The sequence below is a fragment of the Carassius carassius genome, chromosome 5 (genome assembly GCF_963082965.1).
Source record: "Carassius carassius chromosome 5, fCarCar2.1, whole genome shotgun sequence".
NCBI classification, from domain to species: Eukaryota; Metazoa; Chordata; class Actinopteri; order Cypriniformes; family Cyprinidae; genus Carassius; species Carassius carassius.
This window is the reverse complement of record NC_081759.1, coordinates 35,186,899-35,212,707: the sequence shown is the minus strand read 5'-3', so window position 1 is coordinate 35,212,707 and position 25,809 is coordinate 35,186,899. Positions and strand designations below refer to the sequence as shown.

Here is a 25,809-nt window from a genome sequence, read left to right as displayed (position 1 = left end):
CTTCAGCTGCTGATCGTACTGTATGCGACTAATATGAGCTTCACAATAAGCTGAATTCAGTTACAAAAGCCGGTAAGCCCCGCCCACCAGAGAACTCCAATCATGCTAATCGCTCTTCCACGCGTTTTTTTCTCTAAGACGCTCCCTCATCTCCAGTACACGCCTCTAATTTCACTTCCTCCGCGAGCCGCGCCTGGGACGGGGCTGGCTGACTTCAGCCAAGGAATGAAAACACCATGTAAAAGAAGATTAAAACACATTTAGCGCGGTCTCCCTTTCAAATAGCCCCCTGAGTTGCGTGCGGCTCTCTACGGTTGATAGAGAAATAACGGACGAGCCAAGCTAGCGACAGTGAAAAGAGATCGAAAGGTAAGAGATCTCCACCTCTGTTTCCTTGTAAGGACCCCCAGTTTAGACCTCTACTGTAGGAAGGTCTTTCAGCGGATTTTCAGTCGTGCATTGTGTTTACGGCAACTTTTGGGACATCCGAGTCATGACTGAAAGAAGGAATGAAGTTATGCATGCATCTGAAGTTGATGAAACTTTGTGGCATTGTGTAAACTTTAGAGGGGGGCGATGTTGCGAACCAGTTTCGGTGCCAGCATGTTTCTATTCAAACAGTTCAGACAGAACATTTTTTTCCCTTTTTTTTATTCTGAGCAAAGCTGCAATTCCAAATGCTGAATTTAAATTTAAATATGGGCATACATTTTTATATTTTATTTTTTTAGTACAGTAAACCAGCATAAGCTTGGCTTTAAACACTTGTCAGCTGGTCAGACTGGGAGAACAACTGGGTGGCTATCTCAACCAGCTGAAGACTAGCTTGGCCAGGCTGGAAGACCATCTTAGTCTGGTTTTTACAAGGTTTTTGCATTCATCTGCATCTTCTGTTTCTGCATTTGCAATGTAGGTCATCATAAGAAAGTTATTTTATTTTGGTAATTAAGTTTTCGTATCAGTGAAAACTTTTCCCGAATAATCATCTGAGCATGTTTGAATTATTTTAAGACATTGCATGGGTCAAAATGATCCATTTTTCTTTTATGCCAAAAATCATTAGGATATAAAGTAAAGATCATTCATGTTCCATGAAGATATTTAGTAAATTTCCTACCATAAACGTAATTTTTTGATTTGTAAAATGCTTTGCTAAGAATTCATTTGGACAACTTCAAAGGCGATTTTCTCAGTATTTAGTTTATTTAAGCATATTTATTCAGTTTTCAGCTGATGAATATATCGCAATTTCGAAAAATGGACACTTAAGGTTTTGTGGTCCAGGGTCACATTTATACTTTCACTAGTAGACCACACAGCCTTTCTGGGTGACCACAGATGGCACAGTTTCTGTCCGTAGGCTACCATTGTCCACTCAACCCCTCAGACTGGGGAGATTCATTGCTCTTCCCCCTTTAAAATGTGATTTCATTTGTTCAGGGGAGAAAAACTGTTTGAAAACTGGGGGATGGGACTCATTAAAGCATGGGTATTGATTATATCCCAAAAGAAGGGGGGTGGTGAATGTCCTCCTCTGTTATAGTGATTGCTGTGCCCCTGCGTTTATGGCTGAGGAGCTTCAGATGGTCAGATCAAGATCTGGTGATAGTGCGATCTTTGTGTTGATCAAAGCAACGATGAAATGAGTTTAATAGTACAATAATAAATGAGCTACGGTTCAACAGATGTTGGGGTCAGTTTGGTTTTTCTATTCTACCCTAATGTTTAAAAGATTAGAAAAGTTTTTGTGATTGATATTTACACTGAAGTATCTAACTTAAGTTTATTAAAGCATTAGCAACTGTTTGGTATCACCGAAGCCAAATAGTTAGACTCTGTTTGGAAATTTTAAGTCTCTTTGAATGTTAATTAAGGTATTTGGCCTGGGTGGTTATTGGTAAGCAAATATTTGTGTGACAGGCTTTTATAGGGAGAGTTTCTTTACAGGGCCTGTGCCTGTTGTTTTGTGGCACGAAGGGGCCACGGATTGAACGACTGAGCACTTTTTTTTTCTTGTAATTGGTGCCATGTGTTTTGTAAATAACTTGAAAACGTGAAAACCCACAGAAAGCTTGCACTTCAAAGTACGTTGTCATGCCACTATGAAATTGAGACCCGATCGAAATTAAGTCAGAACACTTTTATTTCAGTTTAGTTGGCCCAAGATACTTTGAGCTAGATTCTTAATGCCTGTCGAGGTGGTGTAGTGTAGTTTTGTTATATCAAATATATTTGTTCAGATTTTTTTTATTTTTCAAGGAAGTCAATCCTTTTATTTGGTTCATTAAATCTATCAAAAGTAATAAAAAAATTCCAGTAAATTCTCTTCTTTTGATGACTTTTTCTTTTGTGACTGTGTAGACTGAAATGATGGCTGCCCAAAAACATCTTGAAATATATTAAAATAGAAAGCTGTTATTTGAAATTCTAATAATATTATAGTGTATTGTATTTTGATTAAATAAATGCAGCCTTGCTCCTTTCAAAAACATTAAATACAGACTCCATTTAAATGATGGCTTATCTTTTATGGTTTTCTCTTTTTTTCTTCTTCACAGGACGTGGCAGACAGTTATACCATGCAGGTGAATGATGGCCCCAGCAGTCACCCCATTTTTGTGGCTCCTGTCAACGGAAATGCTCAGCGGTCGTCAGGATATGTTCCAGGCAGGATTGTTCCTGTTCGTTCTCCACCCCCAGCCAAGTCTCCTCCGCCACCCCCACTGAAGCCCCCGGTCCCACCCCCTGCACGACCTTCGGTTTTTAATCTGTCAGAAGATGAGAGCAGAAGAGAACGCGCCCAAACCCAGCAGAGGAAGAACACTTATATTTGTGTGGGCGTCTTCTTCTGTGTTTTCCTACTGGTTCTCATAGTCGTCCTCAGTCTTGCCTCTAAAGATGTGTTGGATGGTAAGACACGATCACCTTGAATGTGTGAGAAACACACTATCATTAAAAGGTTTAGGGTCAGTAAGAATGTTTTTTTAGGCATAGTTTCTTATGCTCAACAATGCTGCATTTGTTTAATCAAAAGTACTGTAAAAACGGAATTTTGTGAACAGTTTAACTGTTTTCTATTTTTATATATTTTAAATAAATTATAAATTAATTCCTGCAACATCAAAGCTGAATCATAACTCCAGTCTTCATTATCACAAAAAATGAAAAAATCATTCTAAAGTGCTGATTTAGTTTCTAAAGAACAATGCTGAAAACATTTGTGCTGCCTAATATTTTGTTGAAACGGTGATACATTGTTTTTTTGCAGAATAGGTGTAAAAAAAATTTTTTTTTTGTATGACAATTAAAGAAAACTTCACATTTAATGTTTATTATTACTCAAATATTTCTAGCAAAGCAAATATCAAAATACAATAATAAAAATTTTCATCATTCTTTTGTGGTGGGAAGAGTAAAAAAATAAATACTGACTTAGATAATAGTAGATAATAGATAATAAAGAAAAAAATGTTATCCTTATTATCAATATAAAAACTGTACTCAATCATCTTGTACTTAGACTCTGATATGCCCTCCTACGTCTTTTTGTAGAGAACTGCCCTCATCACAACCCTGTGCTGTGCTCCTGGAAACCTGGCCATGATCTCAAAAAGGTGGTGGTGGTACGCAGTGGTGAGCATTATCGCCTAGATTCATCTGCCACCCTGTACTCTATCACTATCCAGGCTGGAGGTAAGATCATTTGTGCAGTGTGTAAAAAATACCTTTGCAAAACGCTATAAATGCTGAAATGAACGTGGATTTGCGCATCTTCTCAGTTAACAATGGCTCTGTGTAGTAACAGCTGCTCTATGTGAAATCACCGGCTTTACTGACGAGATGCGCATAATGATCGGCCGATTGCGATCGGAGCAGCCCTACAAAACACAAAACAAAACAAAGCAAAAAAGTCAAAAGGACTACATTTAAAATACATGCATTTCATACTAAGCAGAGCAACACGATTATGACAAAAATCATAATTTTCGATTGTTTGAAGCAACTGCATTCTATATTTTTATATGAAAATATACGAGCTGAAATCCTACTAACTGAAGAACATTTATTGCTTCTCTGTAGAATTAAGCCTCCAATGTCAACTATACACTGGATTGGTTTCTTCTTTATTTAAAAAAAAAAGTAAAAATGTACATTGTATTATTATGTTATGCTAAAACTAAAATGAAAACAATGGGAAAACCCTTGAGATAACCTGTAGATAAAAAAAGCATGTCTTAAGCATGCAGAATAACCTAAGTGGACTTTGAATGATTAATTGCCGCTTTGAGCAATAACATAATCGTGGCATCCGTAATTATAATCGCGTTTAATTGTGGAGCCGTAATACTAAGTATAGTTCAGATCTGTTAACATATGTGCTGACATATCGCTCAAGACTTCCTGCTAAAAACATTATAATTAAACTTAATTTGGAATACTACTTGTGCACAACGTACATTTCTTAATATTAAGCCTAAAATGTGTTTTAATGTCACTATTGATGAGGATTGTATGATCTTTGAACTATTGCAGGGTATTATTTATTAGGTATTTAAATATGTAAATGTATTTGTGGTATTCTTAGCATAAAATAAATGCATTTCAAATATATTTTACTATATTTATTTTTCACTAGGGAAAGGAAAATTCTTTCTCATTTACATTTATTTGGGTTTTAGCTGACATCTTTGTGCTGATGTCATTAATTTTTATTATAGGTTCAGTTGTCTTTGCCGATGATAAAAAAGGCTCCAAAAACATCACTTTACGAACACGCCACATTTTGATAGAAGATGGCGGCGCTCTCCATATCGGGGCTCCAAAATGCCGCTATCGCTCCCTGGCTACCATCACCTTGGTCGGCCGCTCGGATGAAACCACCGTGACTGAGGTTCCTGGAATGGGCCACAAGTTTTTGGGAGTGAATGCCGGAGGAACTCTGGAGCTCCACGGGTCAGAGAGACTGTCCTGGACCTTCCTCACTCGCACTATACCTGCTTCAGGTTTAGCTACCGGTGACCACGGCTTCCAGAAGAACTTCAGCCGTGGAATTAACCTGCGGGTGGTTGATCAGGACACGGCGGAGGTGGTGTGTATTGAGCGCTTCGACACGCACGACTCCCGGAATGACAGCAAGAGGCTTAGTCAGCTGCTGAAGTCTCTACCTGCAGGACGCATTGTTGCACTGGCCACTGGAGATTCTGCAGTTAAGAGCCTGCTGGAGGAGACCAAAAGAACCATCCAGGATCTTCTAGGCAGCAACCATGTCAATAATCTCAAATACAGGTGAATAAAGCTTCTCTACTGAAAAAAAGCTGGTTTGTTAGCCTTACAGTTTGGTCAGGCTGGTCTCTTGGCTGGTTTTAGAGAAGTTTTGGTCACTTTTCATCTGTTTAGGTTAGGAGACCAGCTTAAACCAGCTTGTTTGTTTGTTATCCAAGGGATAGGGATGTAGGGATGCCATAAACTCTGTAAAAGATTCCCTATAAATGTGCTGCAAACGTCATTGAATCTCTGGAGGGTGGAAGCAGGAAAGAAGCTTTTTCAATCTGATGTGTTTTAGCTTCGATAATGACGAGCACAGCTTTGAAGTTGGTGTGCTTAGGAACAGTAAGTGTCCTGTTGTTCCATAAACCATATCCTAAATTCAGACTCACCCAGCTAATGAATCCCAAAGGCAGCGTGCATTGTGCATATATTACTAGTTTCATTCATGCAGTCTGTTTGGATGGATGCTGAACACTTAAGGATACAGGATTGTCTTTGCATTACATAATTAAATATCAAACAATGTTGCATGCTAGGCTTCATAGTATAAAAAAATACTGTTCAACATAAATTATATGCACAAAAATAGCTCAAAAAGTCAAGTTAGTTCTGAAAATATGATGCCACTTGGTTTATACTTTGTTATTTTTAGATTGAATTTAATGTTGTCTAATACAGTTGCATTCAGACATTTTAAAGTGTGACTTAGGTATCCAAAACAGTCTAACACTTTGGGGACACTGTACATCTAGCACATTAATATTAACAAGAAATTTAAGGCAAATATAAAAGTTCTTATTTATTCAGTTGGCATGTTGACTTTTGCCAGTATGTGTACGAGCAGTGGAATATAAGCCAACTGTTAGTAGCTAATAGTCCTTAGCAGCACTCTTGGGCTTAAGCTAACTGGTTGGTATTTAAAGAAGCCACCCAGTGTTTGACATGGCAGTATTTTGAAGGAAACCCCAGTGAAAGGTTAAACGGGCATATTTCCAGGATTTGTTTGAAAAGTGCTGACGTGTATCTGTCTGTATCTCAATGCAAGGATTTTTAAAGAGCTCAAAGCCATAAGAACCAGGTGTGGAGTCTCTTCTAGTTACATTGCAGATAGAGAAGATAGATTTTCAGTGAGGGATGTAATTTACTACCGTGCAACTGAAAATATTTTGTAAACCGTTTAGTGTCAAATATAGAAATTCCTCCAGACATAAAGCCTACTTTTACAGTCTACTGCAAAGGCACTTTTGTGTAACATTCTCTTATTACTTCAAAAAATGTGGAAAATAATATTCATGCTTATTCTAATGTTCAAGCTACAGACTGCGTCTCTAGACATATTAGTTTGGTCAGAGGTCTTGGGCATGAAAACTCTGTGTTCTCTGTGTTCTGTGTTCTGTTACATAACTAAAACTCCAAGGCAAAGAAAAAGTGTATCATATGAGAAAATATTATCTGTCTGCTGCCATTGCAGTTATGTGGTTTTCAGTGAATCTGGTGGGGCAGGAATTGGTTAGTAGTAGTTGTGACAGAAAAAAAATTAAATGTACTCATTTGGAGACTTCAGTTTGACACATTGCGCATATAGAAACCCTTTCCTTTCCACCCGTTACCAGTCAAATTCACCACATCTCTGAAGAAAACATGCAACCTTGGCAGCACCCTTTCACAATCTGGCACAATCTAACTAAAAACTTGCGCAACATAAACCAGCCTGTCCAAGTCTAACCCCCTGCTCCCCATAGGTACTCATGAGGGGGTGCGTTGGAGCTCACATATTTTTGGTATAAATTAATTGATAAGCCTGTTATTGGATAGTGATAAACCTAACATATGGGCTCTGCCAATCTCAGACTAACTAGGAGGTAAAATGCTTAGAGTTGGGGTATGAAAGAAAGTTGCTTATTGTAAAGTTTGTTTGTGTTGTTAAGAGAGCACTTAACCTCAGATTGCTCAGAGAGGATTGTCCCAGTGAAAAGAGGTGTATGTTTGGATATAAAGCATGGATATATATAAAGCAATATATATATATTTGTATACAAGATTAAGTTCTAAATGTATTCTACTATTGGATAAACTGTTAATTTAATTCATATATATATATATATATATATACTGTATTTATATATACTATATATATATATATATATATATATATATATATATATATATATACTGTATATATATATATATATATATATATATATATAGTATATATAAATATATATATACTGTATATATATATATATATATATATATATATATATATATATATACTGTATATATATATATATATATATATATGTATATATATATATATAGTATATATACATACAGTATATATACATACAGTATATATATATATATATACTGTATGTATATATACTGTATATATATATATATATATATATATATACTGTATATATATATATATAGTGATTTAACATTTCAATAATTTATTTTGGTTATAGTAGAAATAAGCATGTGACTTAATTTTGCATTTTGCAAGTTCTTCATTTAACTTAGCACTTTAAAAGCATTTTTAGTGTCTTTCCCACACTGTATAAATTGGCCTTTTTGCATTAGAGTAGATTTTAGATTTTTAATTTTGCAAGGTGAGCTTTTTATTTTGGAGCATCAAACGAGTTAAATGACAAAAGGCCTTCAGAGTCACTGATAAGATCCCTGGTGTGTCTGTATCGGTGTTGAAGAAATAGTTTGTTGTGCTATTGTGGAAAATGGTTCATTTCCACAAATTTCATACAGGTTTTGACATCATGGAATCAAGGAAATGATTGCTGCCTATTTTTTAACTTTCCAAGAAAGTTCCATGATTGTTCTCAAAAAACGTTCCATGATTGTTCAACAAAGACTTTTAAGTTTTAGTGCCACGCAAAGAATATGGAACTATTGTTTCAAATGTTCAAGGTGTTAAAGTGCAGGAAATATTATGACAATTCTGCTTTAAAGATATTAGACATTCTTCTCCACTTTGGGGGTAGGGAATTGCCAGGAATGAGATAGAAAGACAGGAAAGATTCCTGTATTAGTCAGACATGATAGTTATTCTGAGAGATGAGGTAATCTTGCCTTTTTGGCTGCTAAAATATGAAAACATGAAAAATAAAACCATAATAAAGCTTCTGGCCATAGATCTCCCACCTCACAGCAGCTAAGTTGGTCTTTTTGGTCTCAAATGTGGGTAGTTAGTCACTTTGTTTATCCACAAAGATTTTATTAACTTGTTGTAAACTGCAGTGAACCACACTTCTTAAATGGAGAAAGTTCAATGAGTCACTATTTTCAAACCTCTGGAGGGTTTTGTGTTTGAGGCTTGGCATTTAGAGCTCATATGCTTCAGTATAACAAATAGCATTTCTGACCCAGTTGCTGTGAAAAAGTAACTGCAGTTTCATCATAGTGGAAGTATTAATGCTAATACAGAAGCTGACACCAGTAGCTTCAGAGCCTTTTGAGCCATAATAGTTTTATTTTTTGGTATTTTACCCACTCTTTTCCCACTTATTTTAGGTCTGTCCTTGCCAAAGCTGAATTATGCCATATAGGGAGAGAAGAAGTAGGTTTGGATATATTCTGTGGGGGAATCATTTATGAATTAATTAGGTAAAACGGTCAAGACTTTCATCATCCTCCTTTTTTAAATCATTTTAAAAAGGAATAGTTTACATATTCTTTCATTATTTAGCATTCCAAAGTAGGCAACAGACTGAAATTAATGATAGTTCACCCAAAAATAAAAAATTGTTACTCAAACTTTACTCATTTCAAATCTGTATGACTTTGTTTGCTCTGTGGAAAATATTTGGAAGATTATTCCATTGTATGGACAAAAAACGCCAAGACATGTCTCATAATACATTAATATGTGCTTTGCAGAGGAAATAAAAAAAGTAATTCTGGTTTGGAACAACAAGAGGAAGTAAATGATGACAATTTTCATTTTTGGGTCAAGTGTATATTTAAATTTAAATATACATTAATGACATTGAGGATGAGTAACTCTATTTTTTTTTTAACTCTTTAACATTGTGAATATTCAGACGGTGTTCTTTCAAAAAAGCAATGACTTTATTAAAAAAATTCCACATTTTGGTTTATATTATCATCATACGGTAGACTGATGACAGAAATTCAATTGCCTTCAGTTGAGTGACAACTGATCATTTCACTGTACTAATGGGCTGACTAGAAAAATAATAGAAAGGAAGGATTCAATTAGCATTCATTTCCTATTCATCCAAGAGTTTTGGCTGCTCTTCCATTAAATTATGTGCAATAACTGATCATCACTTCCACATGGAAGTGCATTGACAAGTCTTAATAGAGAAGCCATTTATCCTAATTTGGAGTTTAAATGTTGTAGTCATTGAAATGATTGATTTTAGTGATTGATATGCTAAAAATACACCATTCCTTCAAATCTGCATCACGTTTTCTCTTGCATTTGCTTGTCAATTACTGGCTTTTATAAATACCTCTATCTCTCCATCCTCCATCTCTATTTTAGGCAGGCATGGGCCTTGGTCTCAGTAATTGGTGGAGGAAATGGTTCTTGCACGGAAGACGTACGAGAACATGAGAACCATGACACAGGCGGCAAGGCGCTGGCTCGCAGAGACTTTGTCACTGTGGATGGTGTTGGTTTCACTGTTACTGCTTACAGCGAGTGGAAAAATGGTATGTCTTTGACAGCATAGAGTAAAATCTACAATACTCAACAAGAATGTACCTACAATGTTTTTTGTTCTACTATAAAGGTTACCCAACAACAGGCTTCCAGGTGGATGCAGTGGATAAAGTGGTTCTGAACCTGATGGATGACGTTAGCAGCTGGAAACCGGGCGATCGGATTGTGGTGGCCAGCACTGATTACTCCATGCATCAGGCAGAGGAATTCACCCTGCTCCCATGTCCCCACTGTAACAGGAAACAGGTTCGAATTCAAGGTGAGGTAAACAGCATGCATTTCCTCCGGTCTCGTGTGGTGACTCAATGTATCTGTCCGGAAATTGCTGTGAATTTGTATACAGCCGAGCTCAAGTAATGACAGTGTCATTGAGTTTCAAATGGGAAAAGGGTTAGGACTGTTTACCAGAATCACATAAACAAACTGTCATTTCTGACCAGAAGCCAGCAGAGGCTATATAGATAATGTGCTCCACCCTGTCAAAAACATTCTCAGTAATTGCTCTCCAGCGCTAATGTCCCAGCTGGTCTTTATTGAGTATAGGAATTTGGACACTTCAAGGGTTAGCTCACCCAAAAATTAAAATTCTGTAATTAATTACTCACCCTCAAGTTATTCCAAACCGTAAGACCTTTGTTTATCTTCCGAACACAAATAAAGATATTTTTGATGAAATCCGAGATCTTTCTGACCCTTCATAGACAGTGACAGAACTACCGCTCTCAAGGACCAGAAAGTTAGTAAGGACATCAATATAATAGTCCATGTGACAACAGTGGTTCAACCGTAATGTTATGAAGCTACGAGAATACTTTTCAGGCGCAAAGAAAACAAACGCTTTGTTTACAAGCAGAGGAATGCACAAACATGCTTCATGGTACACTTGTGAATGTGCGTTGAAGACTGACACAGAAAACAAGAAATTGTTGAATAAAGTCATTATTTTTGTTTTCTTTGCACACAAAAAGTATTCTCGTAGCTTCATAAAATTACAGTTGAACCACTGATGTAACATGGACTATTTTAATGATGTCCTTACTACCTTTCTGTGCCTTGAACATAGTAGTTGCATTGCTGTCTGTGCAGGGTCAGAAAGCTCTTGGATTTCATCTAAAATATCTTAATTTGAGTCCTGAAGATGAACAAAGGTTTTACAGGTTTGGAACGGCATGAGGGTAATTAAATGAGTAATTAATAACGGAATTTTCATTTTTGGGTGAACTATCGCTTTAAGTCATACAAATGTCTGAATGTCATTTTTGTGAATACTGTAAAAAAAGATTTTTTTAATAATATAAACCTTTTATAACATTTTTAATGTCTTAACTGTCACTTGTGATCAATTTAATGCACCCTTTCTGAATAAAAGTATTTCCAAATAAATACATAAAACAAACAAACTTACTGACCACAAGCTTTTGAATGGTATTTTATACTTTAAAATAAATGTCACTTGAGTTGATATTGTAGTATAATGCTAGTAAAAAAGTATCTAGATAGTTTCTGGGGTGTATTGTGTATGTATTACAATATATTCATTATTCCTAGCACATATGTTAATTCCTTGGAGAACTGGAAATGTCTTCAATATATGGCCTTTATTAAAAGGATGTAGTTCAAATGTCACCGTGTGCATTGTGGCCTGTTGGCAAAGCTTTTGCCAGGCCTTTTCCCTTCCGGAAGGATACTGTGTGCACTCTGGGTGTGCGTAAAGGGCAGTCTGAATGTGTGGACAGGTTGCTTTCCTTCCTGGATACATTATTATTTTACTTTTCTTTTTCAATTTATCCACTATTTTTTTTTCCAGTTCTTCCTAATCCATCTAATTAAATAATAAAAATCTTTAAACAGAAATTTTATTTTGTTTCATTGGAGTTGGTTTCATTATTTAAGGTAAAGTCTGTCATTAGTCATTGAGCTTTAAGGTTTGTGTTTATGTGTTGGAATTGCACAGGAAAGCCTCAGTTCACCCACGTGGGAGAGATACTGGACGGTGTGGACATGCGTGCAGAGGTGGCTCTTCTATCAAGGAATATCCTCATTCATGGAGAAATGGAAAACTCCTGCTACGGAAAAAATTGGTGCCAGTACTTCAACTACGACACCTTCGGGGGACACATCAAGGTCTGTCTGAAACTCTGTGTGTGTGGTTGTGTGTTTATTTAACACTAAGCTGTCTGGTGCTGTCCTGTGGAGAAATCACAGGCTGTTGTATGTTGAGGTTTGCACCAGATAATTGAGTACAGCTCTTTTTTTTTGGAATGGAAGGAACTGAAAGCATAATCTTAAATTTTGTGTGACTAGTTGACAGGTCAATGTTTACGTTATGCAAATGACCAACCATATATTATGCAGCAGTCTTTGCTGTTTCTGGCAAGTCCAGCGTTGTGTTAATATAGAGTGTGTCAGAATTATTGGTTTATTAATTTTTTTTTAATATATGTTTTATATACATTTGTTTCATTATATTTTATATTTATGATTAGAATTAATATTTTTAACAGTTTTGTATAATTAACAATAGATAGATAATTTGTAGTGTTTTTGATCTCCTGTTTTTATATCTTGTTTAGATTATGGGGAACTTCTCGTCGGTCCACTTGTCTCAGTTGGAGCTGAAACACATGGGTCAGCAGCAGAAGAAGGGTAGATACCCTGTGAACTTTCATAGGTGTGGAGATGTGGACCAGCGTGGGGGATACAGTGACCCAACATATCTAAACTCCCTCTCCATCCATCACTCGTTCTCCCGATGTGTTGGAATACATGCCACTAATGGCCTGCTGGTGAGAGAAATATATACGTCCTTATAATAATGTATTTCTTTACATTGATCTTTTCATTTTGATTTATCGTGATGTCTTTCTTTTATTATAGGTTAGGGACACTGTTGGCTATGTTACGCTGGGACATTGTTTTTTCCTGGAGGACGGGATTGAACAAAGGAACATCTTTTTCCATAACCTTGGCCTGTTGACCAGGCCAGGGACTATTCTCCCTACTGACCGGAACGATAGCATGTGCACAGAAATGACAAGCAGGGTTCACAAAGGATACGTACCATCTCCTGCTAACGAGTGCAAGTAAGATACCATAAACACTCACATATTTATTTAATATTGCTGGATAGACCTGTAACTTAAACTGAGGCCAATATTCACAGTGCTTGATGCCTCTCAGCTTGAAATTGTGCATTCTGTTATCTGAAAGTCTCCTGATGCTTGTTCTGTGCTGGGTGACTGACCTTGACAGTGTGTCCTGCTGTATTGTTTGGTCAAATAACAGGAGAAAGAACAGAGCTTTCATTTCCTGAGACTCAGCGATAATCTTTTTCTCTTATCCGGGCAATAAAGCACCAAGCGTCCCAGGTGGAGGATAGCTGAGGAGGTGCTGTTTTCAAAAGGATAACACATTTTTTGGGAGCGTGTGTGTGTGTATAGAGTTGTAGATGTTCAAGATGAAGACAGATAATGGAATATGTTTCAGAGTTGTAGATCTGATCAAACAGTGAGATTATGCTGTGGTCAGGTTCATAAACAGTTGCCCTTTTGTGCCTTTTGTGAGTTTTTACAGTATTTTTTTTTTTAATTCAGGTTCTCTTGCTTTTTAAAAAAAAAAAAAAAAAGTTTTACTGGATCTTTGGATTTATTTTAGTTTTTTTACCTAGATAATTTTCTAGTTTTTATTTCATTTTTATTGTAGTTTTAGAATGTTAGTGCCACCCAACATATTTTATACATTTTATAATCTATATTAAAGACTAAGACTAAAGACTAAAATTAATTTATGGCTGTTTTTATTTTGTTTTGGGTAAAATAAATAAAATTTATGCCAGTTTATTGTAGTTTGGTTTCAGTTTCTTAGTATTTAATTATTTAACAAATATATTTATTAGTATTTATACAAAGTTTTTCTTAAGTACTTGTTTGCAAGACTATTTTCCCATGCTGTATTTCAGATTAAAAAAACCCTGAGTGTTCTTCACTAACCACCTACAATCCAGGCTTATCAAACTCTAAATGCACTAAAATACTTCATAGTACAATATGAGTAATATTGACTGTGATGTGTTATGTACATACATATATACAACATGCTTAAATTTATTTAAAGATCACACATTAACATGACCCTGTCTGACCTGTGTATTCTAGGGCAGTATCTACATTTTGGATCGCACACCCCAATAATCATTTGATCAGTAACTCAGCAGCTGGATCACAGGTATGCATAATCCTTGATATAGCCTTGCTAAATTAATAATTTTCACTATGATCTGTAGCAGTGAGTAAATGTTTGTTTGTTATCATAAACTGATTATTCTGTGACTTTATCTGATTGAATTTGTGCTCTTTGAAACGGTGCCCACAGCTCTGGGATATTGATGAGAACATCAAGGTGGTTATATAATCACAGATAGCATCTCCTCGTTCCAGTCCTTTATTAAAGATGTATTTGCCAATATAAATCTCTTTGGTCTTGTGGTATTGTCATGCTTTGTTTGAGCTTTTGTATATAAAAGGATGTAACCTCCACCCTTTTTATTAAAAGAAAACTTCTCACGAAGTCATACTTTCAGCAGACCAGGCTAAGAAAGTCTCAGTCTTCTTTTTGTGATAGAAATCAGGACTCAAGAATGAATATTATTCACCACACTTTCCACTAGTACAAAATAAGGCATTTGCACCTTCAGAAAATGCTTAGGCGATGTACCATATTTATGAAAATGCCTGGTACATGAATTTCCCTTGTTTTTGTTTTTTTCTCAGGATGCAGGAATTTGGTACGTTTTCCACAATTTTTCTACAGGTGATTCTCATGGACTGATTCCAGAGACTAAAGCTGAGCTCACGCCTCTGGGCACTTTCTTTAACAACCGTGTTCATTCCAACTTTAAGGTAATTGAATGCCTCATCTATGACTCTAATGTCAAATTCACAAACCAGTGGGCAAAACAAAATTTCAAATAAAAATAACAATGCTTCAGGATAATTAGACTTTATGATTTATAAATGCATTCTGAATCTTTTTTGGTAAATTATCTACTGGCGATTCATCACACAATATCAATGCTAATGCTATTTCTCCATCTTCATTTAATACCCAGCTCCCTGTGACTCATAATAGTGCAGTTCATAAATCATGTGGGATTTGTAAGGTTTTATTAAATGTGGCTGCAGGAAAGACTCATGCACTCACTTACGAGTTCAGGTTTTTATTTGCACATACACAAGCATCTTCGTTCGTTCTCTGAAATGCCTCATTGTTTAAAGTCCCGCACAATGTGCTTGTATGACGCTGTACTCACACATACATTTTCCAATACAATAGTTCACTGTTATCCACATGTTTATGTTGGCCTGCTTGAGCTGTGCGCTCAGTGTCTTGAATCGTGACTGTCCAGGTGTAGAGAAACTACAGGCCATGCTTTCACTGGCACTGTATCACTCGCATGATACTAGACACTGAACATACAATTTCAAAGTGAAGAGTGATTGCTTCTTTCATCCTGTGTCAGGCTGGCCTCTTTATTGATAGAAAAGTCAAGAGCACCAGCGCCACTGCAACAGACCCACGTGAATACCTCTGTCTGGACAACAGTGCTAGGTGAGTGAACAGGGTGAGCGTTTCTTTGTGTCCAGGCTCAGTTGATTCAGCTTATGAAGAAAACACATCTGCCCAGATAGAGTTTCTGCACTAGTCAGGGGGATTCACTATATCTGGAGTTTTCTTCTTCAGCCACACACCAGACTATAAATATACAGTCTGTCAGAGTGTGTGTGTGTGTGTGTGTGTGTGTGTGTGTGTATATATATATATATATATATATATATATATATATATATATATATATATATATATGCAGTAGGTGTATGTTTCCCCTTGTTTATTTCAGATATTGTGACCGTATTCTGTATTAAATATTTTTCTGTAATATTTGTGGGTGAATGTCAGAAAAAGGTCACATTTGTCATTAAAACATAATTTTGGCAAATCCTAGTTTATAGACATTTCATTTACTTTTTACTTGTATTTAATATATATTTATTGTTTTATATTTTCACAGTCATTTAATTGCATAATCTTAATTATCACAGCTTTTAAAATATTTCCCATTGTTCTCAGTGGTGACTCTTTATTTATAGTCAGGATAAACAAAGTAGTGACAGATCATTTCTGTAGGCTTAAGGTCTTTGCACACTGAGTCCGAAATTTTCACACGTTGAAAAATAAATATGACCTCACGTTGTGTCAATCATGTTTACACACTTCCTCCGAAACTTTTGTCTGTCATTAAAAAAATGCGTTTTCGTATCCGCAGCATGCATTTTGATAGGAAAGGATGGTGAATATGGATAAATGCATGCAAAAATTTCGGACTCAAAAAAGAGTCACAAAGACCTTTACACTAAAGTTTTCATTGGAAGATTTGGTTATGATATTTTGATTTATTGAAATACATAGATGAATAGTTCACAATAAGACCAATATATGATTTAAGGCCAACTTTAATATAAATCAGCATAGATTAAAAGGAGTATAAAAACATTAATACATTGAATGCTTATATATATATGTGTGTGTTTGTGTGTATATACCGGTATACACACACACACACACACACACACATATATATATATATATATATATATATGTATATGTATATATATGTATATGTATGTGTTTATATATATATGTATATGTATGTGTGTGTGTGTGTGTGTGTATGTGTGACCCCGGACCACAAAAACTGTCTTAAGTCACTGGGGTATATTTTTAGCAGTAGCCAAAAAAACATTCCATGGGTCAAAATGATAGATTTTTCTTCTATGCCAGAAAACATTAGGATATAAAATAAACATCATGTTCCATGAAGATGTATGTAAATATCCTACCTTAAATATACCAAAACTTCATTTTTGATTAGTAATATGCATTAATAAGAATTCATTTGGACAACTTTAAAGGTGATTTTCTCAGTATTTAGATTTTTTTTGCACCCTCAGATTCCAATTTTTCAAATAGTTGTATCTTGGCCAAATATTGTCTGATCCTAACAAACCACACATCAAATGGAAAGCAACTGGCAACCCAAGGTGCCGAAATACAATTGGGTAAACTGGCAGCGGGTGTGTTTCACAAACCAAAACAGAGACCCACATTCCGGCCTGGAACGCACATTTTCAAAGCTGGAATAATTGACTGTAGCATTAATTTTCTGATTAAAATAAAGTATGATAATTTATCAAACATATTATGGTACTTTTATGCTTCAGTAGAGTCAAAAACATACAGCACCTTTAACACTGTTGCTGGGGCAAGCAGCTCTTACATTTTCCTCTGAAGTAAAGATTGTATTTCTCATTGGTGACATTTTTTTCTCAGGTTCAGGCCTCATGAGAACTCTGATCCAAGCAGGCCACGGGTGGCCGCACTCATCGACACTCTCATCTCCTTTAAAAACAACGATCTGGGGGCCTGGATCCGAGGAGGTGACATCATCATACGAAACTCAGGGTAAGGGTCAAAACCTCTTAATTGTAGACCTGTTAAAAAGCTCAACACTTAAGAGAAGCTCATAGCACCAGTAAAATATAGCAGTCTTCTGATTATTGCTTTGTTTTCCTGATAGATTTGCCGACAATGGTGTTGGACTTTCATTTGCAAGGTACCGTGTCATTTTTCTGTTTGTTAGAGCTGCCAGTCAGCTACTTTGTGATTTAATTAATCTCATATGTGAAGAGCCTTAAACGTGTTAAATAGACAATCATAGTGTTTGTATGAGAGTGCATGTCTATATGAGGAAAAGTTCTTGCTCTATGTGTGACTGGCTGCAGGCATAGTCATTTAAAGGAACATTTTTTAATTTTTTATTTTGCTAAATCAGTCACAGTCTGATTGGCAAATGTGTGCAAGTGTGTAAATTAAGCTAGTGTTTTACATCAACCACCTAAGGCAAGCAGTTATTGAAAACGTGTTCCCCTCCCCTCCTCCTCTTTCTCACTGCAGTGATGGCAGCTACCCTAAAGACGAGGGCTCCAGTCAAGAGGTCTCCCAGTCTCTGTTTGTTGGTGAGAGCAGAAATCGTGGCACCAACGGAGGGCAAAATAAATATTGGGGAATTGGTGGAGTAGATGGAAAGATGAGAACTCTACCAAGAAACAAGTACGTGAGAGAAGAAATAAAGGGAGATTAGTATAAATAAAGTTTAAAGTCTGGTTTAGTGAAACACAAATTCTTTGTTTAATTGGAATACTGTTTGCGCTGTTCTTGTCAGGACGTTTCCTATCCGAGGTTTTCAGATAAATGATGGTCCAGTGAGAATCTTAGACAGCACATTTCGTGCCTTCAGTCCCACGACCGAGCGCTTCACCATGGCTGTGGGATTCAGCCTGAAAAACATCTGGCAGCTGACACCCAGAAATAACCTGTCGTCTCTCGCCTTCCATCCGAGTGTGAGTGCACATACACATTTAGGACCTGGACATTGTTCAAATGCTCACTGACACTACTGTACTGTGACTGCTAACACACAAACATACAAGTTACTCAGTTTGCTCAGTTATGAGATATTCAGTACTACAAAATATATATTTTTTGTTCATTTATATTTTATTTGTGTACATTATTTCAGTCACGTTTATTACTCACTAATTTTATTTTAGAATATAATTTTTATATATTTTTAATATATATAATATACATAACTATATACAACTTTGACTGAAATTAAAATGGAAAATATAAAAATAAATAGTAATTCAAAATATTCATAACTTGGTGGTACTAAAAAACACTGTTGATCATTTTTTAATGTCATATTTTTATTTTATTTTAATTATTTATTTAGCTTTTTTTAATTATAAATATAGATATTAGAGGGCAAGAAAAAGAATGTGTAATCAGATAATGGACAGAATTGAAGCTATGTTTCCAAAAAAAAAAGAAAAAGTTACTTTTTACCTAGAATAATTTTTTCATGACCATTAGAATTTTTTATTTTTTTTGTCAGAGTCAAGTATAGATTGATTACAGGGACTGGCCTCCTGGGGCATCCTGAACATAATTGCATTACTAAAAGGTCATAGAGACCATTTCTTAAGAAACCCAGATAACACCACCCAGTCTGTCTAGTCTGTAATAACGGTTATTTATCGTAAGTGTTACTAATGCTTGTACTTATTGCTTGCTTCTCACTGTGAGAGACGACACAAGTGGTTGTTCTCTGTTGACTGATCACCATCTGCTCTGGTGCTAAGCAATTAAATAATAAGACCCTGTTCTGGCATCTGGTATTTAGCATATGTTAAAAAAGAGCCCTTGGAAAGATCATTAAATGTGGTCATATTTTGCTTCACTTGTGTCTAAATGGTACCACATTAATTGTACGTCTGTCTGGTTGTTTTATTAACATTTCTCATGACCAGTGATCCCCTTTTAATCATCCAGGTGACTCTAAGAGCATTTTTTGGCCGACCAGGCGAGTGGTTTGAACAGAATGATCTGGACGGTGATAAAAACTCCATCTTTCATGACTTGGATGGTTCGATCAGCAGTTACACAGATACGTATGTGGCAAGGGCTGACAACTTCTTGATCCGGCACCCACAATGTGTGAATGTTCCACATTGGAATGGGGTCGTGTGCAGTGGCAAGTACTCTCAGGTAAAGAAAGTTTTTTTTTTTCTTTTTACAATTTAATCCTTCCTTGCTGAATAAGAGTATTAATTTTATTGAAAAAAATTTAATCAAAATCTTATTAACCCCAAACTGTTGAATAGTGTTGTATATCTTCTTGACTGTTTTTACTTTACAATGTAACTCATGTTCTCCATAGGTGTATATACAGACGCAGGGCGCATCTAATCTGAGCCTGTCTATCAGTAGAGATGAATACCCTGATAAACCTATGGTTCTCAGAGGCGTCAGAAGCCAGACAGCTCCTTCTCAGCAGTACCAACCTGTACTGATGATGGGCAAGAGCTACACAGTGCACTGGAATGGACCTGCACCCAGAGAAACAGTCCTGTCACTGATTAATCTTGACCAGTAAGTTAAAAATTCCTTAAAAAGGAATGCCCCCCCCATATCTGAAACAGAACATTAGTTGCTAAACTATGAAATTTTGCCATAGTAATTGCTCATGCCTGATGTGATTATTGACTGTGTTGCTCCTGTAGGGGTGATTGGGCTCTTCTCGGCTTCTGCTTCCCCAATGAAACAGTCTTCCAGATCACATCAGACATCTACAACAAGCAGAACAACAGCTTCGATGGCATAGAGGACTATGGCCCTGTATCGTCCATTTCAGACCTAGAGAAACGACTGCAGCAGAGGAAGTACTTTTTCGACAAATCTGTCGGGTAGGAAAAAATGTATTTGAAATGTTAACAAACCTTTATCAACATACTGATTTCACAAGAAAGCTGTAGTAATCAAATTAGGTCTATGCATTTTATAGAATTTTTATTATATTTAAAGGTATTAATATCTTTAATATGGGGTCAGGGGTCAGATGGGTTGTGGGTTGTTGTGTTTGAGGGGGATTAAAGTAGCTTCCAAAAGCGCAATTCCCATATTCTGTATCAAAACTAAAAATATGTCATTTCCATAACTAAAATACATATTGCCTATTTTACTGTCACCGTTTTGCAGATTGACTTTAAACACAGCTAAAAGGCTTCCTACTGGTGGTCATCCTTCACAAGACTTAACATCTACCACAGTTTTATTATAGGTAGAATACAAAATGTTTCAGTAGAAGCATTTTAATCAAATTCATGCAGTGATTCAAACCGTCAACCCATGGGAGAAAATCAACCTGCTAAAAACTGTTTAAATTTAGCCAAATTCCGTGGGAAAAAATTAGTATTTGGCAACCCTGCATCCAAAGTGATTTAAATACTCTGCATATTGATTATGCTCCCAGATGCACAAAAATTTTATTCAGCATTAGAATGTTTGCGGGAATGTTTGGTGGTCATAAATTGGGAGCGTGTTTAAGAAAACGGTCCCATGCAGGGATTTAATATAAAAATGCACACAATGAATGGCGACTGTACAAAGGAAAAGCCGAATCCCCAATATTTTGGGCGATTTAGAAATCCCGACTGTACGCATTTTTTGGTCTAAAAAGAGGACATGTCCAGGGAAAAGGGGACATATGGTCACCATAATTTATAGCATTTTGTTTGCTAATTTTCTCACAATGCCTCTGGGTTTTACTTGTGTTGTCCTATTTCCCTTTAAATTATATGGTCAAATCCAGATAAATTATTGTTTACAGTGCACCCTGATCAGTCTGAGACAGTAAGCCTGTGTTTAACCTCCAGCTTGTTATGGCTGTACGCACGAGCTCAGCACAGACGAGACGGCCATAGCTACTGCTCCACCGCAGGCTGCGAGAGAGTGAAGATCATCGCCACCATACGTGCCAACCAAAAGACTCAGACCTGCAACTGCACCGCCAGTGCCTACCCTAAATACTCAAAGCCTGCCAGCAACATAGTGCCTATGCCAAAGCCAAACACAGAGCCCTGCAAAGCCTGTGGAGCCTCACAGGTAAGTACAGTCCAAACTCCATATGAATGGGAAGAATCATTTGTATATCTCTGTTTGAGAGGGACTGGCTTTGAACTATGTGCCAGATAGACAGACTGTCCATCTGCTGTCCTGTCCGAGAGCCTTACCTTGCGTTTTCTGAGTAATTGTAACAGGGAGCCATTTAAGCTGTCAACCCTTTTATTTTCCTCCCTATAGTTTGCCTTCTGCAGTGATCCATGGAACAGCTACCTCCAAACCCAGATCAAATCCCTCAGTGTAAAAGAAGAACAGAGTAATGACACACAAGCCTTCATCACTGTGAGTGTGATCATTCAAAGCATTCATTTAATCTTTGGAAAATCAATGTAAGAAAAAAGTAAATGTTTTTTACTTGTATGGCGATTTTCATGTTTACTGATGACTTTTAAAACTAAACGTTTTTAAAAACTAAAATTATTTTGTGGCCATTTCTACTTTTGTTTGCAGTCATAATGTTTTTTTAGTTTCATTTCAGTTTTTTTTAAGCATGTTTTATATATATTAATGATAATAAAGCTGATTTGAATTAGTGCTTTTGGACATTTTTGCTGTGACTCTGGGGAGAGGTTGCCACGTTTCATTTACACAGTGTAGAGGAAAGAAAATTAGAATATGTATTGATCTTCATTTATCTAGCTTTTGTGGTGCATGCAGTTGTTGACACTTAGAGATGGTTTATGGGACTGTTTTCTCTTTTTCCTGTCCTATAGGTGAATGCAGAGAGGTTTGACCTCAAACAGTCAGGGTTCCTCATAGTTACTGTGGACGCATGCTCTGGAAAAGTCACAAAGAGCTCATTGTTTACGACGCTGGACACTAAAATGGAACAGTATTTTAAAACTGGAATTTTAAAGAGGTGAGGGGTGAAAATTTCAGATGGGGTTTTAAACTGTTTGTCTAGAGATTGGGAAAAGTTGGCACTGCAATAGTTGTCTGGTTGAAGAGGTTGAGAGGTGGCCTAAAGTGTTTATTGAGGGAGCTGGTGATGAGTGTAAGGATTTGTGCACTGCCAATTTTATTTAGTATATACTACTGTTCATAAGTTTGGGCTCAGTAAGTAAATGCAGCCCTGGTGAACATAACAGACTTAAAAGATTAACATTTAAAAGATTTTATCAACCCCAAACTTTAGAATAGAATTGCATTTTCACAATTTTATTTTAATAGCCCTTTTATTTTTAAAGGGGACATTAACTGCTTATTTATTATTTTCTGTACTGTTCTCTGAGGTCTACTTCTAATGTTATCAAGATCATCATAATTAAGAAGTAATAGGGTATTTTCTGTCCTGTTTTGACCCTCCTCATTGGAACGCTCTGTTTGAAAAGGTGTGGCGGATTGTAGACGCGGAAGTAAATGTCCACTGGTATGATTGGCTAACACAGTTGTGTATGTTTGACAGCCTCCATTCTTCACAGATGGACACTGCTGTGATTTAGGCTAAAAACGCATATAATAGACAAAAGGATAGTGACCACATAATAAAACAGTTACTCACACTTGTGTGGTGGAGCATTGCTGTCAGATCCAATATAGTCGACAACATCTTTTTTTAGTTTCAGTCTTTCTGAAAACCCTGTGTTGAATTGTACCTTGTTTGTAAATAAATCCACGGTAAAATGAAGTGAACAAAAGACCAAGCTCTTACTGACATGGTCTGGATCTGTGTTTTTCCACAACTTGGCAATGCACAGTGTCTTGCACAGAGCACACAGAGTTTAGATTTTTCAGGTCATGACCCCTTTAAGGTAAGTGATTTCCACATTTCACTGTTTAGACTAAATCAGGTTGTTTCTGTGTAGGTCGATAGTTCTTCTTGCAACAAGAGGTCAGCCTGCTGGCATTGCTGGTGCTGCACAATTTCTGGTCCCTTTGGGATTTGCTAAAACAGCAGATCTTCAGAAGAAAGGTAAGGTATTTCTAAAACAAAAAAACTGCTGTCAGATCTCTTTTTCCTTGATTAGGATTACTCTGTTTGCTGATTCCTATGTCTTTTTATAGACATCATTGCTTTCTTTGGGTTCCTCGGCCAGGGAGGTCCTTCACCACAGCCATGGGCTGCTCTGTTGGCTTCCCAAGATACCAAGGTGCTGGGATTACAGGAAAGGTTCATTCCTCTGGCCCTAGAGGAATACTCTTGTCCACCACAAAAAGACCCTCCCAGACGGATGGATCTTGAACTCTTGAGAAAATCTCTTAGCCAAAAGTGAGCCTTTTAATAGATGTGAACAAACAACACAACCAGCGAATGAATGTGAACTTATGAACGTAATTTATTTCGGCAAAGGAACGCGCTAGTGGACTTTGAACAAGTTTTTTGATAAGCGAGTGAATGTATTTGTTTGTTTGTTGTTTTGTCCTGTTGGTTGCATTTTGTCATAAATGTTCCAGCACAAAGTGATGCACTTTTTTTCAATGCACACCAAACAACTTTATTTCAAACTGGATACCGAAAGGACAGGACAAGCTAGAAGTACATCAAAGGGCAGTTCTGTACCACCTGTGCAGAAGTACAGCACAACACAATTTGTCATTTGGTGGCCTCTTTTCCTCCTTCAACCATCTGCAGGTGTAAATGGCTCTCAGACTTTCCTTTTCTGTTATTTATTCCTCTTGATTTAATGGGAAGTGCCATTATTTAATTGCATCATTTTGGGTTTCACTGCTGTTGGCACATCAATGACTATAGTTTCACCATTACGTATTTGACAGTATTCATGTTTCATTTCAACACGAGCGTTATCTACAGCTAAATTATCTTTCAAAAAACATTGTTTACTGTTATGTACAGTATATGTATGTGGGAAAAGGTGTTTAACCAGTGAAATTTTGTTCATTTTTGTGTCTCTTGCCATTCAACACATCAAAGATTTGTCTGACCGATATTAACAGAATGGTTCAACTTAAAATTAAATATCTGTCATCATTTATTTTATTTTATTTTGTTTTTCAAAACCTGTATTTCTGTCTAAATAATGAAAGTAAATGGTGACTGAGCCTGCATTATAATTTCATTTGTGTTAAAAAGACATACTGGTTTGGAACAACATGAAGGTAAAAAAGGTGAGGGTGAACTGTCCCTTTAAGACAATGTCCTTTATCTGCATTTATAGTGCCATCACTTCATTTAAGAGATGTAACATCCCATATGAAATGTATTGTCATTATTGTGATTGAAATGGAAGCCTGAATTGCCTCTGTGACGATTTGGGTTGAATTAGTTATGCTACTTGTTAATCACTGTACAATGAGTTTTATTGGTAGTCTGAAACAGAGATCAGTATTTTAAAGTGTTCCGTAAAGGTGCAAAAAGTTTTCCTCCGTATATAGGTGTTATATCTTCCAGAATTTTTTCAATTTGTAAAATGGTTTCTTTTTTACTAGTTATGCTTTTGTGCTGTAATTAGATGTTCTGATTCAGAAAAAAAAACATTACAATGCTTATAAAACAAAAAATACGTATTTGTAAATCATGTGTTGGCTTTTGTATTCGTGGCATTATTGAAAGTGAGGCACAAGCTACGTAATTATATGACCACTAGGGGTCAGAATAGCTTTACAGCTATATTTTACTGGACTGCAACTATTTCCACCAGTGTCTTCACGGTTAACTGACGACTATCAGACTTGTTCCAGGATATCGAGCTGGGCCATAACGAGAATGAAAATTTCAGGTATTACCTGTCATATCAGAGGGAATGTGAAATATGAAGTGAGCCACGGACCCGGACATGTTAGAGCTCATTAATCACTTTAGGCTTAAACCACACACATCTTAAAATCAAATTCGTTTTACTAACTTTCTTAGCTTCTTCATCTTTCTTTTGCAAGATTATAAATGTATGTTACTGGTAAGTGCTAAAAGTGGCTTCGTTTGACACTTAAATGTATCTATTTAAATAATATAGATGCGGATTAATTTTGTTACAAAAATATTTTAGCTTTGCAAAGAGATATTCTGTCAGATCACATGCATGTTGAACGTGTCGTACTGTATATGTTTTTCGACAGGCATGCGAATGCTCTCAATAAATGTTCCCGCCGAAATCTTCCGCGCGCGGGCATATTATTGTCATCACGATTAACTTCTGTCACGCTGCAGCCTCGCAGTGTTCACACGGAGCTCAGCAGGGCTTGTTTAGCGGTGGGCTGACAGAACCTGAACAATAAAAGCAGCTCACTCCTACTCAAATGCTACCAGTGAACCGTATTCAACACTCTGATAATCGGTTTCATCGAAGTCTGAGAACGTG

The 25,809-nt window shown here is 36.4% G+C and overlaps 1 protein-coding gene across 1 annotated transcript; it reads left to right on the top strand.

Moving 5' to 3' along the window:
• Nucleotides 1-166: 166 nt before the first annotated feature.
• cemip2 (cell migration inducing hyaluronidase 2) lies at nt 167-24,439 on the top strand. The gene is made up of 24 exons (XM_059550917.1): nt 167-369; nt 2,559-2,910; nt 3,553-3,693; nt 4,719-5,286; nt 9,794-9,963; nt 10,044-10,232; nt 11,928-12,097; nt 12,547-12,759; nt 12,851-13,056; nt 14,128-14,197; nt 14,743-14,871; nt 15,492-15,580; nt 17,360-17,491; nt 17,607-17,642; nt 17,984-18,139; nt 18,252-18,429; nt 19,424-19,639; nt 19,812-20,023; nt 20,155-20,337; nt 21,307-21,535; nt 21,734-21,835; nt 22,267-22,412; nt 23,359-23,465; nt 23,558-24,439. Exons 2-24 carry the CDS (start codon nt 2,580-2,582, stop codon nt 23,764-23,766), a joined length of 4,182 nt encoding a protein of 1,393 aa, XP_059406900.1. The 5' UTR covers nt 167-369; nt 2,559-2,579; the 3' UTR covers nt 23,767-24,439.
• Nucleotides 24,440-25,809: the final 1,370 nt, after the last annotated feature.